The sequence below is a fragment of the Crotalus tigris genome, unplaced genomic scaffold (assembly GCF_016545835.1).
Source record: "Crotalus tigris isolate CLP2741 ecotype Arizona unplaced genomic scaffold, ASM1654583v1 scf7180000017632.1879674, whole genome shotgun sequence".
Classification (NCBI taxonomy): Eukaryota; Metazoa; Chordata; class Lepidosauria; order Squamata; family Viperidae; genus Crotalus; species Crotalus tigris.
In genome coordinates this window covers 1,154,833-1,173,317 of record NW_024096526.1, presented here as the reverse complement: position 1 = coordinate 1,173,317, position 18,485 = coordinate 1,154,833, and the positions used below count along the sequence as shown (strand labels likewise).

General features: G+C 38.3%; 1 protein-coding gene across 2 annotated transcripts in view; it reads right to left on the bottom strand.

Moving 5' to 3' along the window:
- Positions 1–18,485, bottom strand: part of DTX2 (deltex E3 ubiquitin ligase 2) — a 33,259-nt gene that overhangs the window by 13,591 nt on the left and 1,183 nt on the right. For both annotated transcript variants that reach the window (XM_039334639.1, XM_039334640.1), the window contains exons 2-4: positions 13,157–13,540; positions 9,787–10,405; positions 2,659–2,717 (exon numbers count right to left, since the gene is read on the bottom strand). In XM_039334639.1, the coding sequence (XP_039190573.1) occupies positions 2,659–2,717; positions 9,787–10,405; positions 13,157–13,436 (958 nt within the window). In that variant the 5' untranslated portion in view covers positions 13,437–13,540. The remainder of the gene's footprint in view (positions 1–2,658; positions 2,718–9,786; positions 10,406–13,156; positions 13,541–18,485) is intronic.

Genomic DNA, 18,485 nt, shown 5'->3' with positions numbered 1-18,485 from the left:
AAAGGTAAATCAATCAATTTCAACTTCTCACATCTCTCGCAAAGTTGGAATTGATTGAACTTTTTAGTCCCACCCAGTCTGCCGTTACCACCGAAGCCACATCCACCCAATGGGCCACGCCCACACAATCAGCCACATCCACCAGGCACCCAACGATACATAACTTTGGGGTTGCAGTTTGGGCACTCGGTCTCTAAAAGGTTCGCCATCACTATACTAGGCACATGGTGAGCACATGATCCTGTTTCAATTCTCCTTGATGTGTAACTGACTGAAGTCCCTCCGCCCCTCCCTTGTGAGAAACAAGATACGAGTGAGCTTCTCTGTAATATCTTAGCTGCAAAAGCTCATTCACATGTAAAACCTGCCTGATTGCTGAGAAAAGCAGCATACTTTGCCATTTCTGCAGGACATAATCTGTCATATATGCTACAACAAAGAAAATCAGCCTGGGAACAAGCACTGCTGTTTAAGGGCAAGCTTTCTTAAATGCTTCAGTCTTTATTAAAAAAAAAAAAAAAAGTGGACTAGGAATGGTTAAAGTTTGTAGCTCCCAAAGTTTGCTCCTGTGTACTATTAATTGTAATTTGTATACAGCATTTCATTATACAGTACTTTCTATCTGGCCTAGTGAGAAGGAAACCCACCCCTGTGCTTTCCCATAGGCACTAGTTATTTTATTCAGGCACCATTTTCGTTTCTCTCACTAAGGATTGCCCTCAACCCTAAAGATCATAAACATGTTCTTTAAAATATGAATGCCAAGATTCCTAAGATATTGGTTTCATTAAGACATACTAAATTTCCAAAGAAGCCCTAATCACAGATCATCTCTAGCATTTTAAAACAATAGCTAGGGCTAATCTGCTTCTAAATCAGTCTTCATAGGGGGAATTCAATTGCATTAATTGCCATCAGATTGACTGGAATTGGGCATATTCATATGCTAAGTGGGGAGAGCTTAAGAACAGGCAGAAATCCTGATTTTAGCTATTTTTACAGGGAGTTTTCCCCTGCTATAAAAGACCCCAGGGTGGCCTCCTTAGACTTATCTCCCATTTTTGAAATTCAAAACACTAAATCTAAAAACAGTGCCTATAATATTGCTTTATTAATTATCAAATGTTTGGACAGCCATTTGTCTGGGTCTTTAGATTCTTGACCTGATTCTTGATCAGAAGCTTGGATAAAAAGATTTCCAAGCTTTCTTATAGACCCACAATTCTATAAAATAGGGAGTTACTTTCCAAACATTTATAGAAGGTTATACTACTCAGAGCAGTAAAAACAAAGCTTCTCTGCATTAGAAAACCATTTTATCAAAGCAAGAGAAAAGGGGGATCATTAGCAATAAAAGCAAAAAGACAAAAAATATGTAGCTATACAATTCCTGCTCTTAATGTTTATGGTTATTTCAAGTTACGGTAGTAACGATTGTAGCTGTTTATGGAAGACTCTAGCTATAGTGAAAAGTACATTAAACAAACCATAATCACTATGAGATTTATAGAAATTATGGCATATAGCTTCTCCCTTGATCATCTGATGAGGACATAAAAATGAAATATATGCAGCAGCTCAAAACAGGAAAAACAAGGCACAGGAATGTGACACCAAGGGCCAGGCTACACCCTTTTTTCACAAGTGCCGCCTTCTTTGTCCATGTGATTCTTGCTATATAATAAAAAAAGTTTCTTTATGAGGATTTTTTTACATATCTGACTCTGGATTTTCTAATATTAGAAAATGCTTTGGCTGCAGAAAATCCCAGATTAATTAAAAACCCCAGAACAGGAATGCAAATCCTGAGCAAATAAATCAGTGTTGTGTGTCCTTTTGCCTCACACTTTTCTTCTATGTCAAATGTCAGCTTGTAGTAGAGTGTTTTTATGCAAATTCTATGTTTAGTCCCCAGATTTTCAAGATAAAGAAGATCCTTCCTAAAACAAAACTGTGATGAGAAAGACTAATTTACTGTTTTAGAATAAGCAACTGGATGTGTAATTTATATATCTGCAGGAACCAGTTATTTATTAAATTTCTACATTGCCCATATCACCAAAGAGATTCTGGGCAGTTTACAACATTATAGTAAAATAATATAAATACATAAATAAAAGCATACATTAAAAGCAGAATTAAAAACAGGTTAATACAAGTAAAAATGAATCAAACTAAAAATTCAAAAGGGTAGCTTAACAAAATAGTCGCTGACTAGATACTATAATTCAGTTGTAGAGCAGAACTCTGCAATATCAGCTCCTAGATAACTCCCAGAAGAGATAAAGAAAAAGCCCACTGCTGACTAGATGAGGACTAGTAAGAGCAGATTAAAAAATATGCAAGATGATGGTCTAATTCCTCTATATTGCAACCTGGCAAATCCAAAGGTCAGAGGATGGGGTTGTTTAGTAAATGCAGCTGCTGGAAATGCAGAAACCCTTAAGAAATAGATTCACCTGAGACGAAGACATTTTGAAGAGTTCACCCCAGATTAATCATTGCTTAAAAATTATAGTCAACATTCTTATTCCAGAAGGTGTGCTAGACCAACCGGTAAATTATAAAAAAGTCAGACTTTGAATTGGGACTACTAGTTTCCCAAAGTAAAACATGGTAGGATTGTGTGGAATGGGAAAAAAAGATGGTGGCCATTACCTGCCAGAGCTTCATTCACTTTGCTGGGCCTGGGTATGGTCACTGGTAACTTTGGTACACTAAGGAGACAAAAGAAAATAAAATGAGAATTTTATGCACAGTGGTAAAAAAAAATCAAGTTCTTTACTGAGGCAACACACATTTTGTTCCAAAGCTGGCTGAATTCTGAAACAGACAAAATTTAGATAACAGAATAATAGATGGTAACAGAATAAGAGAGTTGGAAAGGATCCTGGAGGTTCTCAGTCCAACCTTCCACCCAAACAAAAGACCCTACCATTCCAGAGAAATAAATAAATAAAAATCATCATAATCATCATCAAACATCCACATCTGCCTATCCCAGGTCCTTGGGTAAGGACTCAATAGGTAGACAAAATGACAAATCCAGTCTGAACATCTGGCTGACTGTGCGATGATCAACAACAACAACAACAACAACAACAATAATGTTGGAAGGGACCTGGGAGGTCTTCTAGTCTAATCCCCTGCAGTGGTAGTCCAGTCTCTTCTTAAAAGCCTCGGGTGATTGAGCACTCACAACTTCTAAATTATCCTGCATGAGAAACTGGGGGTTTTACAGGGGTGGTTTTACAAACAGGATATAGAGGATTAGGCCCTACTGATTGCTACCAGTGGTCTCCAAATCCTCCTCCCACAATCCTGCTGAGTCCTCCCTGCAACTCCTGGAGAAAAGGACCCAGTAGTCCCACCAGTTACTTTACTCCTGAGAAAACCTCTCTGCCACCGATTTCCCTCTGACCTTCCATAGTCTGACTATGCTGAAGAGGTTAGATCCCTCTGGCAAAATAAGAACCTCTGATAAGACTTTTAAACCTTTATATTATGAAAAGCAAGGCCAGAGATCTGGAGAAAGGAAAAAGGGAGAAAGAAAAGAACTATCTCTCACCAGCACGCACAATCAGAAGAGTTTCCAGTCCATAAAATCTCAGCTCTTATACTGACTCCGACTTCCTATCCAAATTCATTCATTCATTCATTCACTGCTGTTGCTGCTGTTAATTCTTACCGGCCTTCAGCCATCTTCTCGGAAACTTGGGGTAAAGCGCCGAGAGACAGAAAAAGAAAGAGAAACCAAAAGCAGGGGGGGGGGAAAATGGCAGTTGCCCTCCTTCCTATATTAGCCCACTTGGGAGGGGAAACCCACTCTCTTGATTGGCTAATCAGTATTCGACTTTCCCGGTTTTGTCTGTCTCCACCCATTATTTGGATGGACAAGTCAACTGGCTTTTTTTTTAACCATTTCAGTGTCTACATGAACCTCCTGAAAGGAAGTAAAACCTAGCGAGCTATTTTTCAACTGAAATTTTCAGCCGATCACCTACGTGAGGAACGGAATCTGCTTTTAAAAAGCATAAAACAGCAAGAGATTCAACTCTGCAAGGACTTGTCCAGGGAGTTGCCAGGAGTCAACACTGACTCAAAGCTGCACATAAACCACAACAGCTTACAGAAATCCCCTGGTTTCTTAGCAAGCATAGCTCTAAAAGAATAGTGCTAACTTTCAAGGCAGTTTATTTTCCCCTCAATACATTTCAAACTCAAGAACTTTTTAAGGAGGTTTTTCTATACATTCCAGCAATATCTGCTTTTTAGCAATATCCAGTCCTTGCTAAATTCTGGGAGAAGAGCCAAGCAAGTGAGGGAGGCTGACACAATCACTAAAACTCCTGATCACAGCCATCCACTATCTGTAAAATGGAGAACTCCTTCAAGGTCAAAATAGAATAAACACAGGAAAGAAATACCTTAGTTTTAATTAAAGGAAAGATACCTTAGTTTTAATTAAAGGAAAGATACAGGTTTTCAGATGACTTTTTGGAAGATGTTGCCACTCTCTCTCTAGGACAGTGTTTCTCAACCTTGACAATTTTAAGGCATGTGGACTTCAACTCCCAAAATTCCAAAGGTTGAGAAACACTGCCCTAGGACCTAGACGGAACAACTGATTTTAAGCAAGCTTGAAACAATTAAATCAGGGGTGTCCCACCTGGCAACTTTAAGACTGCATGGTTGGCTGGGAAGTTCTGAGAGCTGAAGTCCAGAAGTCTTAAAAGTTGCCAAGGTTAGACACCCCTCAGTTAAATCTATGCTGCAACTGAATCTCTTGACCCCTTCCCCTAATAGAATGATTCACTTACAACTTGCCATTCATTATTGCAAATCAACTCCACCCACAGGAGCTAGGAATTGGGGCATCTTTTTGTTACCTGCCCTCAATCTGATCCTATTTGTCCTCAAGCCCAGAATTAGAAAATGAGAAGCATAGCCTGAGTTTAGGCAGCAAACAACATCTCCCCTTACTGACATATTTTGTAATTAGATGGTTCAAGACAAAGCACTTGTCAAAAGTGAATCAACAGTTACTAATAGTGGCAATAAACTCAGACTATGCTTCTCATTTTCTAATTGCTGGGCTTGAGGACTTAACAACTACAATTGAGCGCCAAATTTCTGTTGTTAAGTGAGATAGTTGTTAAGTGGGTTTTGCTCCATTTTACAAATTTTCTTGCCATAGTTGTTAAGTGAATCACTGCAGTTGATAAATTAATAACCCAGTTGTTAAGTGAATCTGACTTCCTTGTTGACTTTCCTTGGAACATGACTTTGAGACACAGCAACAGTCATAAGTATGAACCATTGCCAGGCATCTGAATTTTGATCACATGATCCTGGCGATGCCACAAAGGTCGTAACTGTGAAAAACGGTCATAAATCAGTTTTTTCAGTGCCTTGTAACTCTGAATGGTCACTAAGTGAACTGCTTTAAGTCGAGAACTACCTGTATAGATCTTAAAGCAGCATTTGAGGCACTAAACACAGAAATATTATGGAAGAAAGTGACTATAGAATCCAGACTGCTCACACAGATCAAACCCCTTTACACAACTACTTGCTTGAGAGGGGACCTTGCAGTTAATGGAGCCATGACAAGTAATAATAATATTACAAGTAATAATAATATTAAGCCATGACAAGTAATAATAATAATCACAAAAGTATAAAAACAGGCTGCATATAATAAAGACTTACCAGGACTGATGAAAGATCCTAAAGGCTTTCAACACAAATTGCAACATTTTGCTAAATGCTGACAACATGATTTTACTATCATATTTATTTGTTTAACTACTTGAGTTGTTAAGAAGATTTGGCTCCTACTATCAAATAATTCTCAGATTATTAATAAATCAAAGTAAAAAAATCATGTTTTTTTTAAAAAATGACATCACAGCCATAGATGTTTAATAGATGGTGAGCCAATAGAGCAGGCATGTCAAACTCACGTCACGTGACACCGTGTGACATATCGGACTTTTTCCCCATTGCCGGCAATGTGGTGGATGTGGTTTCGGCGTGACGCATCTGGCAGTTTGACATGCCTGCAATAGAGCAAGTTAACACCTTTCCCTATTTAGCAGTAGCCTTTTCTGAGACTGGATTTTGGCTCCATCATCATCAAAGCTCAGAGCAAGAGCACACGCAAATTCAATGTTAAAATTGATAAATCATTGCTATCCAGGTTCCTTAGCTTCAATTATTAAGATATACCTAATCAAGGTTGCCCTTATACTCTTATATGGAGCTGAAGTTTGAGGCTTAAAACACAAATCATCATTAGAACAAACCAACGTTTGAGAAGTCTCTTGGGTATGGACAAAAGGACCTTAGATACTGCAGTTAGAGCTGAATTGGGAATTTATACAATTTGTTCTTTCTCTAAAATCAGAGCCTTCAATTATTGGTGCAAAATCAATGTTATGGAAACTGACAGACTCACAAAATTGAGTCTGATAGAACAGATAAAATCTCAATTAGAGACCTTGGATTGATAAATTTTATCAACAGCTGTGATCTCCCTGTTTCCTATCCAAGCGAAAAGATTTCTGTCCAAAGAATTGTGGACATAGAAGTTCATAGAGATATAGTTACTCCCAGTAAGGCCAACACATTGAGATGGATGAGCCGCTATAAAGGCATCTTCCACATTGCCAATTATTTAAACATAAAAATATCCAAGCCTCTTAGGGGAGTCTTTGCTTGAATGAGATTTGAGCAGTTGGAAGATTTAACTAAGTCGCTTAAGATGAATGTACTTGTATTTGTGGAGCCCCAGAGACAGAGGACATAGTGCATAACTTATTTGAATGTCAATTGTACAAGAGAGAGAGAGATCAACATATCGAACAGCACATTAGACTAACAATCTCCTGGAATCATTATATTAAAATGCCTTAAAATATGCCTTATTTTAATCATTATAACATATGCCTTAAAATTATATCATATGCCTTAAAATTACAAACAATAAAGCCCTTTACTTGAACAAAATAGTGCAATTGAGAACTGTATATGTGCATCTGATTGGGTTAAATTGTAGTAGTGATGCAGAATTATTATTTGTATTTTCTTTTATTATATTTTGTAAAATAAGATCTTATTGTTTTGTATTTTATGTTTGGTATTCTAATATGGCCTGAAAAACAATAAAGTATTATTACTATTAAAACAGTAGATAGTCCTCAACTTACAACATTTTGTTTGAACATGCTGTTCAAAGTTACAACGGCACAGAAAAAAGTAACTTATCACTGTTTTCACACTTACAACTATTGCAGCATCCCCCCATGATCACATGATCAAAATTCAGATGCTTGGCAACTGATTTATGATGGTTGCACGTCCCCAGGTCACGTGATCACTTTTGCAACCTCCTGACAAGCAAAATCAACGGGGAATTCACTTAACAACCATTTTGCTAACTTAACAACTGCAATGATTTACTTAGCAACTGTGGCAAGAAAAGTTGTAAAGTGGCACAAAACTCACTTAACAACTGTCTCACTTAACAACAGAAAATTTGGGCTTAATTGTGGACCTAAGTTGAAGACTACCTGTATTTCCTTTCATTATAAAGTACATTCTGTAACAGTAGTCCAGCAAACATATTTTTCATAGCTCCACAAAGGTTTTATGGTCCTTATTCATACAAGCGCAACTAGGAGCAAATGTTCAAAGTTTTGTAAGTACTATTATTAGAGAGACAGACATTAAGAGGATATTTATAACACTTCCACTGCTGCATACAATTCTTAGTACTGTATAGGTACAAAAGTAGGCTTACAACCCTAATCACTTTTTGAATCATACCTATATGTACCTATATATACTCCAACTGGCTAAATTTGAATTCTAAAAGAAGTCAGGCAGGAAATCCATCATGCACAGTACCTATTTTTATATGATGGCTCTGAATTACAGTTGCAATCCATTTTTATCATTTTGGAAAGGCTTGACCAATTTGGTCGTTTTTATGCATCCCTTGATATTTTTCTAACTGAGTGTCAGCACTTCATCTAGTGTGAATGTTTGTTTCGTCTTCTTAAAAGTCTTCTTTTTAATATCTTGCCATAAGCTACACAAAATCAAATCTTCTAGGATAAGCACTATGACTTACTCTGAATCAATCTCGTTTATTTCACTTTCTACACATATATCCCTCGTACGTTCAGGTTACACAAAAGGGAGCTGTTTTGACCAGCTGAAAAGACATGAGAAATGTTCTAATTTAAAAAAATAGATAGAAGAAAAGGTAGGCAAGCAAACTAGCAGAGCCCAAGTATTGGAGCTACTGCTGCTTTCCTTCTCAGATTTCTACTAATTGTGTATGTTAGATTTGCCCAGACACAAGTAATTACATGCTTCCGATGGGATGCTGTTATGTGGAGATAGAAACAGAAGCTGTCTAATGTTGTCTCCTGGTGTTGAAATAGCCCTTTCCTCGGCTTAAGCTTATACTTTGTTCTGAAATGTCAGCATTGCTTTCAAAAACAGCTCTCTGTTTAGAACCTGCAAGTGAAGGTCACATATAAAAAAAACTCAAAAGTTAGTAAATTCTGAATCCCAATGCACAGTGGATGACCAGCTTTCAGATCCAATGCATAAGTACAAGTTAAATCTCTGGAGTACAAAATATTCATATCTGTATCAAAGGTGCTTTTTCAAAAGGCAGCTGGACTTTCTTTGTTTTTCCTTGATGTTTTGCTTCTCATCCAAGAAGCTTCTTCAGTTCTGACTGAATGGTGGAGAATGGAAGGATTTAGAATCAATTCTCTACTATTCAGTATTCACTAGTCAACCACAATTTCCCTCCCACCCAAACAAAAACTGCTGAAGAAAAAAGGTATTATTGAGCTTTTTGAATGCCACCAAATGGTTATCTGTTTCAACACTATCTCTAAATCTGGATGGCCAGATATTGCTCAGACATTCAAAATTAAGTAAATAATTTAAGTCCTTAGAATATATAAAACAGGGCTTCACATGGCAATTAAGTGACATGAATTTATTTATTCCATTTCAAAATATCACCTGAGTTGATCATTAATACCAAAGACTCTGGGCAACAAATTCCATAAATTAATTACACCTTCGGTCAGGTAAATATTATTTTATTTTGGTCAAGTCCAGTATTAATTTACACTCACAACATCAACAATCACTACTGCACCAACAATGACCATAACGTTTAGCCTGTAATGAAGAGAATACTTTCTCTCATCTCCACATCATTCTAAAAGCCTCCAACTCTCTATAATGCACTTATAAACATTATAGATCTCATGAAATAATGAATCCGAAACATTGGGACACTCACTCACTTCAGTGGCGGTTTCCTGGGCCTGGAAACCAAAAGAAATTTGCAATTTTGCTTCTCCCATCAGGATGTAGAGCCACTGGGAAATTGCATTTTCTGGAATGATATTGGAAAAAGAGGTAAAGCAGTTTTTCCAATCCACCAGCAAAAAACCCCAGCAGTTTCGGACCACTGGCTTTTTCTACTAGCCAAAGATTCAAGAACAACCAAGTGCTATTTAAAGAAAGGACACTGTCGAACAATGATAAAACAGCCACAGCTGAGCATAAGGGATCTGATTCCTGATGGCACGATGACTCTTCAATTTTATTATTGACATGAGCCTTTCTGGGAGTCAATAACTGTCTGAGAAGCAAGATAAAAATACTGCAAGTAAGTCTATAAATAATCCTATTCATGGATGGGACAGCAACATCCAGCAAAAATGGAAATCCCTTAGGAAAGCATACCTGGTTCCTTTGGATGCTGTGGGAGCTGAGCTGGACCCACCAATGACTGCAGATTGTGATGCTGACCCTGCACTCTGCACGTTCAGTCTTGGCATTGATCTTGCTCCAGAGAGGGCTGGTTTATTGTAAGGCACAAAGCCCACCAGAGAAGCACCGAGTCCTGAGTTTCTATTGCCCCCCTGTATACCAGTAAGGAATTTGGGAGTTGTTCCTGCTGAATTTCCAGGAAGATTCACCATTGAGTGCCGAAACCGTGAGGTTATGGGACCAGTTCCACTATTCAACAAGCACTGTTGGCATGAACATGTGGGCCCAATGTGAACAGGCCCCGTGGCTGTGGCTACTGGGTATGGAGAGTCCACACACCGACGGATTCTTCGCTGGTACCCAGTGGTTTTATTCGTCTGGGTCAGTGATACAAAATCAATTCCATAATTGTAACCAAAGGGCCCAAGATCCACCTGAGGGCTATTGAGTGAGAAAGCTTGCTCCAAATATACACAAACGTTCATCTCATATGGAAACCAGCTTCCTTCATTGTTCTGCCACTCCCAAACTACTCCCTGTCCAGGTGCCGAATCAAGCTGGAAGACATGTCTGCGCACCGCCCGCATGGTCCCTAGAGGGAAAAAAAACACAACAAACCAGGAAGTAAAATTAGATGTCAAAATTAAAAGCAGTAAGAGAAGGATTTTGCAAAGCCCAGGAAACTGAGTATTAAGTGTTATGATACTTCTCATTCACATTAGATTAGGAGAATAAAATGAGAATGCCAGGATACATTATTTGATCATTCATTTTTGCAGTAATCCCTCCAGCAGATCAGACATAGAAAAATCTTTTGAATCACTTGCTATCTGATTATTTTTTCAGAAGAAATACCAGACGTTCTATCAAGGAGCATTTGCATTCATGGCAACCCAACTAAGTATGATCCCTTCTTTGTGAGTCAGGTTCAAAAGTTAAAGACCAGTTTGAAATTGCCCAACTTCCATTGTATTTGAATTGATAAGGCAAAATGAAAAGCAAGGAGTTTTACCTTGTTTTGTATAAAAAGCTAACTGCTTATCTATGTGTTATTTAAAAACATACAATATAATATAACAATGCTCATTTTACTTTTCCCTCCTTCCTTTTTCCTTTGTATCATGTTATTTATAGCTGGAGAGTAAGGACAGGAACTGTCTTAACTGTGCTACGCATATTCATTTTTAAGCATTAAATACTGTCATAAATTAAGCCTGTTTGGTGACATGGTTAAAGTATCAGTATAGATACTGGGAGTCCGTGAGTTCTAGTCCCAACGTAAGCAAGAAGCCAGCTTGGACCAGTCAATCTCTCCTAGACCTAGAAAGCAAGCAGTGGCAAGCCATATCTAAAATCTTGCCAAGAAAATTGCAGGGACTTGCCCAGTCAATTGCCAGAAGTCATGACTGATTGAAATGCAGCAAAACCTGTCACAAATAATTACATTATTCAGCATAAAGAACATAGCCACTTTTCTTATACAGGTAGTCCTCAACTTACAACCACAATTGAAGCCCCAAATTTCCATTGCTAAACAAGACAATTGTTAAGTGAGTTTTGCCCCATTTTACAACCGTTCTTGCCACAACTGTTAAGTGAATCACTGCAGTTGTTAAGCTAGTAACATGGTTGTTAAATGAATCTGGCTTCCCCATTGACTTTGCTTGTTAGAAGGTTGCAAAAGTTGATCACATGTCCCCAGAACACTGCAACTGTCATAAATTCATGCCAGTTGCCAAGAGTTTTGATCACGTGATCACTGGGATGCTGCAACAGTCGTAAGTGTAAAAAATGGTCATAAGTCAGTTTTTTCAGTGCTATTGTTAACTTCAACCGAAGTAAGTTGAGGGCTACCTGTATCAGCTACTCTGTGGGGGATGGGAATGACATCATCTGATGCAATGAACAGACAGGGGGACAACCGAGAGATGCCACCAGCATCCCCCACTTCCCTCATTGAGTTATGATCTTCATTGCTCTCAACTGAGACTCTAAATAGAAGCTCCATTTCTAGATAAACTGCTGTTTCCTTCTGTCTCAGGAAAGGTGGTTTCCTGTCATTTTTCTCTCACTTCCTATGAAGAGACCAGAAAGCCTGGTAGCAGAATCCAGAGTTGTCTTTTTCACAGGGCGTATTTCAGATGATTTGCAGATGGTTGTTTTATTTTTATAAAATCCACCTGACGTGCTGTAGAGATTAATGGGCTGCATTAAAAAAAAATCCCACAGAACTCATTCTATTTTGTGGGAGGAGCAAGGGAAGGAGTCTGCAAAAATAGAAGTCCCATATTTTAAAAGAAATGCAGAATCTTTTATCATTGGTTTACTTTGATATCAGTGTTTGATATCCTGAGGATAGCTGTTGGCCATCAGCTATTTTAAAATACTATACTCAGAAGATAGCTACTTGAGAACAAGAATAGGTTCACACATCACACAGCAGCCAAGATTTAACAAGCCATAATTTCCTCAGTGCGTACTTTAACCTAAGTCAAAAGTAAACAAACCACATTATGGCTTAGTCTGCTGTGTAAACGAACAAACACAAAGTCTGCCCCTATCATAAAGTTAGAATTGTTTTGTGGGAGATACCTGAGGCCCAGAAAATATTGGCAACCTAGTAAATGAGATTTAATCCAGGTTTACAGCTCTTTCTCAGAACTTCAGATGGTGCTTAGAAGGGAATGCTCTGCAGCAGTGATTCTCAACCAGGCAACTTTAACTGTACGGACTTCCAGAATTCCTCTGTCACCATTGTGAAACAATGCTCTACACCAGTGATGATGAACCTTTTAGAGACCGAGTGCCCAAACTGCAACCCAACACCCGTCGCTTGCCGGGTGGGTGTGGCCCATTGGGTGGGCGTGGCTGAGGTGGTAACGGCAGATTGGGTGGAACTAAAAAGTTCAATCAATCCATTCCAACTTTGCAAGATCTTTTTTTTTCCCACGAGAAGTTGAAATTGACTGATTGATTGAACCTTTTTTTTTGTACATGGCGGCGGAGGCCTAAAGTGAAAAGGTTTTATAAAACCCAGCTGAAGGCCTAGGACTGGGGCGACGGCGCGCGTGCCCACAGAGAGGTCTCTGAGTGTCACCTCTGGCACACGTGCCATAGGTTCGCCACCACTGCTCTACAGCAGGGGTAGGCAACCTTGGCTCTTTTATGACTCGTGGACTTCAACTCCCAGAATTCCTGAGCCAGTCATGCTGGCTCAGGAATTCTGGGAGTTGAAGTCCACGAGACATAAAAGAGACAAGGTTGCCTACCCCTGCTCTACACCATGACGGGGATGTCCACTATTAAACTATATCCATTAGCAGATAATGCAGCTGCTTCTTACCAGTATCTTGCCGGAACTGGGTGAGACTCGCTATGTCGATTATGTAGGGAGCCAGAGTTGAATCAGCCTGTCCCAAGGATATGCTGCCATTGACAGGCCAAGTTCCCAGTGACCGCCGGCCTTTCACCATGAGAACCTGGAAAGATTGCTCAATGTAGCTGCACACGCTGCTTCGGTATGGCCTCCACCTGCCAAACTCATCCTGCCACTCCCACACAGCCACTCCTGGATCTGAGAGTGACGGTGGAGGCCCAGCAGATGTACTTGGCAAAGTTGCCATTTTTAAATGGATTTTCTCCACTTAAAAAAAAGTGGACAGGAACTTGGAAGTGGTGTTAAATTGGAATCCAATCCGTCATCTTCTGCAACAATACCTTGATAGACCTGTGGTGGAAAAGGAAAGGACATTAATCATGAGTTATCAACCATTATTTCTCAGATGTTAGCAACTGACCTACAGTGCAAAAGTCAGATGTAATATCACCTCTTCTAAATTCTATTTAGCACTTTACTTTCTGAACTACAGTATGTTAATGCAAACGATCTATCTAGGTGTTAGAGCTATCTCTACAATGTCTGCTTGAATATACTTTCTACTTCTCTAGAAATCTGATACTGTTTCCGCTGTTTGAACTGCACTTAGAGCTAGAAAGTTTTCCTGTCATTCAAACATAATCTCTGTTCCTGTAATTTAAGGCCATTATTGTATGCCTGGAACATTAAGCAGACATATCACTGCTGGGGAGAAAGGTGACTAAGTAGCAATGAGAGAAAACTGGAAAGAGATATCTTTGCTGTCAGGGTTATTGAAATAACTAACTACTCCTATTACTTGAAGAAGATTTGTCCTATGGCTTGATCCAATACCTGGATTTGCACAACATGTTAGACCAGTGGTTCTCAACCTCTCTAATGCCGTGACCCCATAATACAGTTCCCCATGTTGTGGTGACCCCCAAGTGGGTGTGGCCACCAATAAGAGGGAGTAGGACAGCTAGGGAAAAGGGAAAAAATGGCGGACAGCGTGGTTTGGCGACCCCCGTGAAATGGTCGTTTGACCCCAAATGGGGTCCCGACCCACAGGTTGAGAACCACTGTGTTAGATCAAACAGAAATAGAGTTGAGTTGGTTTTGGTATATCCCGCTGGAGGGATCCAGCCCGTTTTAGAATGTTGTATGAACCAGACTCTATACCAGTGTTTCTCAACCTTGACAATTTTAAGGCATGTGAACTTCAACTCCCAGAATTCTACAGCCAGCATTGCTGGCTGTGGAATTCTGGGAGTTGAAGTCCACATGCCTTAAAATGGTCAAGGTTGAGAAACACTGCTCTATACCAAACAAAGAGTCCAACTATCTGGACATTGACAGCAAATCAGAAGAGCTACAATAATCCTATCGTCAAGGTCACTTACCAACTGTTTGGTAAAAATTATGATGGACCTCCTCCAGGCTACTTACGACTCAAAGTTCTAACAGCCGCCCTCCCATGGTCATGCGATTATATTTTGGGTGTTCAGCTACTGGCTGACATTTGCAGACATCTGCAACATCCCAGGGTCACATGATCATGATTTATGATTTTCTTTTCTCCAGAAACCAAGGTTTACGTCTGATTTCGGGGGGGGGGAGGGGGGAGAGACACCCATTGCAGACAATGGGTTCGTTTAACAACTACTGCAAAAAAAAAAGTCATAAAATTAGCTGTGGTCACAAGGCGACCCATTTAACAACTGGCACAATTTACAACTGTAATTCTGGGTTCAATTATGGTTGTAAGTTGAGGACTACCTGCAGGTATGCCACATGTTGATTTGGGGGGAGGAAAAATATGTTATTGTTCTCAACTGTACAATACTTTGAAGATCTCAGCAGGCAACAAAGTTATTTATAAATAATTGTACTAAATACTACCGTAACTTTATTTAGCAATGCAATATCTGTGACATCTTTTAGAGCAAGACAAGCCCTGCCTCAAGCAGCTTGTATAAGGTGTAAAGAATGATGGGAAAAAATGACCTTCTAGATCGGGGGTCTTCAAACCTAGCCCTTTTATGACTTGTGGACTTCAACTCCCAGAATTCCTCAGCCAGCAATCTGGGAGTTGAAGTCCACAAGTCATAAAAGGGCCAAGATTGAAGACCCCTTTTCTAGATGTTCTTGAAATATAACTTCCAGCAACCTTTACCATTAGCCATTCTGGTTGAGGTGAAGATGATTAAAGTTGCATTTCAGCAACACATGTAGAGGTCCAGGTTGCCCACTCCCCTTTCGTACTGCACTGATGTAAATAGGCCCTTGACTTACAACCACAATAGGGACCAGAAAAAATCGTGAAGTGGTGTGGTCATTAAACGAGGCATCATGTGACCACCCCCAATTTTACAACTCTTGCCGTGGTTATTCAGCAAATCACTGTGGTTGTTAAGCAAGACATCACATAACTGTGATCTGCAGCCCTCTCTGCCAGCTTCCCGACTGACTTTACTTGTTGAAAGCCCAGCTGGGAAGGTCACAAATGGCAACCACATGACTATGGGGTGCTGCAACTGTCATAAATATGCAATGGTTGCTAAGCATCTGAATCATGGTTACGTGACCAATGGACTAGTTGTCATTTTTTCCAGCACCTTCATAACTTTGAACGACTGCTACATGAATGGTCATAAATGGAAAACTACCGTACATGTAACATCCAGAAATTTGAAAGAATTATAGCTCAGTTGTTTATATAAAAATCTTCCCTGGCCCATTACACCCAGAATGGGAACTGTATTCAGTTATATCTAACAAACAAACTGAGCAAACAATCTGTATTCCTTAAAGTATGTTCAAATACTTGACAGTTTGTTTGCTTTCTTCTATAGTACCATTCAAAAAGCATTTGTAAAAATATTGATTAAAAATACATAATGTGCATGGCTGGACTCACATAATACACTAAGTCAATACAAAATAAAACATATTGTAAAATCATAGGGCTGGAAGAGTCATGCGTGATGTCGCGCAACGTATCGTGATTTTTCCCCATTGCAGGCAATGGGGAGGGGGCGGTTTCATTGTGACGCATCTGGCAGGGCGGCAGTTTGACATGCCTGTTCTAGTCCAATCCCCTGTTCAAGGCAGAAGCCTTATATCACCCCAGTCAAATGACTGAAATATTGTGGGGAAATTAGATTTAATAAGAATTTCGAAAAAAGGATATATAGTGATTTAATTAATTTTTACAAATAGAAGTGAAATATAAATTGATTAGAAAAGATGTTATAGGTAGATGCTATGATAGATAAGTAGTATTTATTTCTATAACATATGAAATATGAAAATACTGGGATGATATATTTAAGTGGAAAATTTGGATATTTAGATGTTAATTATTGAGAAAATTATGATTGATAAGAATTGTTTGAATATTTTGGAGAAATTGAGTTTAAACAAGATTTATGAAAATAAGACATATGGTGAATTAATGACTTTTACGAACATAACATGTTGATAAGAAAAAAAATGCTGTATATGGATGCTATTATTGTTGGTATAAATATAGAAGAAAATGTTTTTATTTAATCATATATATATTAAATATATATAGATATATAGATAATATTAAATATTATATATAGATAATATTAAATATCAAAAATTATATTTTAATGCTGAAGAAGGAGAATACTATTGGGAAAACAGAGGATCAAGGAAATATATTATCAATTGATATACTAATTATGGAAATATAAAAATTATTATTGACTGTTAATTATTATTGATTGTAAAAAAAAATCATGAACCAAGACAACACTCTGTACACTAGGCACTAAGGCTGTTATTGTAAAAAAATAATAAAACTTTTACAAAAAAAAATGGTTATCTAGTTTATTCTTGAAAACTTCCAGTGATGGATCACCCACAATCCTAGGAAGCAAGCTGTTCTATTAATTGCTCTCGGTATCAGTGTGTTGTGTCTTCTTAGCCTATTTTGGACTATTCATAATAAGCATAAATAAACAAATCATAACTAACTTACAAACAGATCAATACAAAGCAGAAAGAAAGTACTGCATTTTATAGTTTCTTCACTTGGTTGCCTAGAGGCAATGCCGGGTTATTACAAACCAGGTGAGGAGACTTTTTGCCATACTTGCTCCAAGGTAATTCAGTATTACTATGCCTATAGATTAATGCTGCAACAACCTTATAAACTATGAAGGTCTGGATACAAATCAATAGCTGAGGGGGTGACTGTGTGCCATTTTGAAATCTGTGGGGGAAAAAAACATTTATCCAAGTTTCTCATATTGTCCTAAGCCATAATATGGTCTGAGTAGTTTTGGTTAAGCACATACTATAGTAGTAAATGATAGTTGCTTTTGGTTTAAGAGCCATTATTACATAAACCATTTCTTAGCACACTGTATGACTCAATGTAATGGTTCACTAGAGTTCATCAAATGATTCAAACTAAGTGCCCAAATCAGTTCATTAAAATAATAATCACTGAGGATTTTCTACAGGGATACCTAACATTATAAAAGGTCAGGGAGTATTTGATTATTCATTGTTCTTTATGAATAATCTTGGCAACAGGTTCTATCCAATTATAACCATTTTTATGATGCCTTTTTTAGAGTCCTGAAATCTTCAAGAGAAACATGCATATTGCCCCCCCATCCCATCTTTCATGTGACTGGAGAATACAATACAGTACAAAGGACATACCTTGGAGAAGAAAGAACTGGGAAAATGTTGGCATGGTATCCATCTCTTCTTTCCCATCGCATACACAACATTATAAATGTTTACTTTTTTATATGAACATAAACAGGAGAATGAAGAGAATCCCCCATCTTAGTATTTTTAGCACAGGCATTACCTGTATTAAAACGCTGATGGTAAAACAATTACCATCAGATTTTAACCACCCTAATGGTTTGGAGGAAAGACTGTCCAGAGGCCTGTAACTATCAGGAAAAGCCACTTTGGGGCAAAGTCATATAATCTTCAGCAGAAAATAGTACCTCTAGGAAGGAAGGTTATCTCATAAATACATATGGAAAGCTGACACACATACTTCTTTTAATTACCAGAAAGGGTACACATGGTTTGCATGTTTAAATAAAATCAAATAGTCTTGTAATAATTTATAGAAAATGATCAAATAATATAATTTAGGTTAGCTTGACAAGGTACCATGTGCTTGTTATTATCACTAAAAGTTTAATCATCTCCCTCTTTTAATAAACAGAAAAGATACCCCTTCTTACACAAATTCAGCTTCCTTCCTGGGAGGGACCATACAACAGATCCGATTTCAAAAGAGGTCAAATTACCA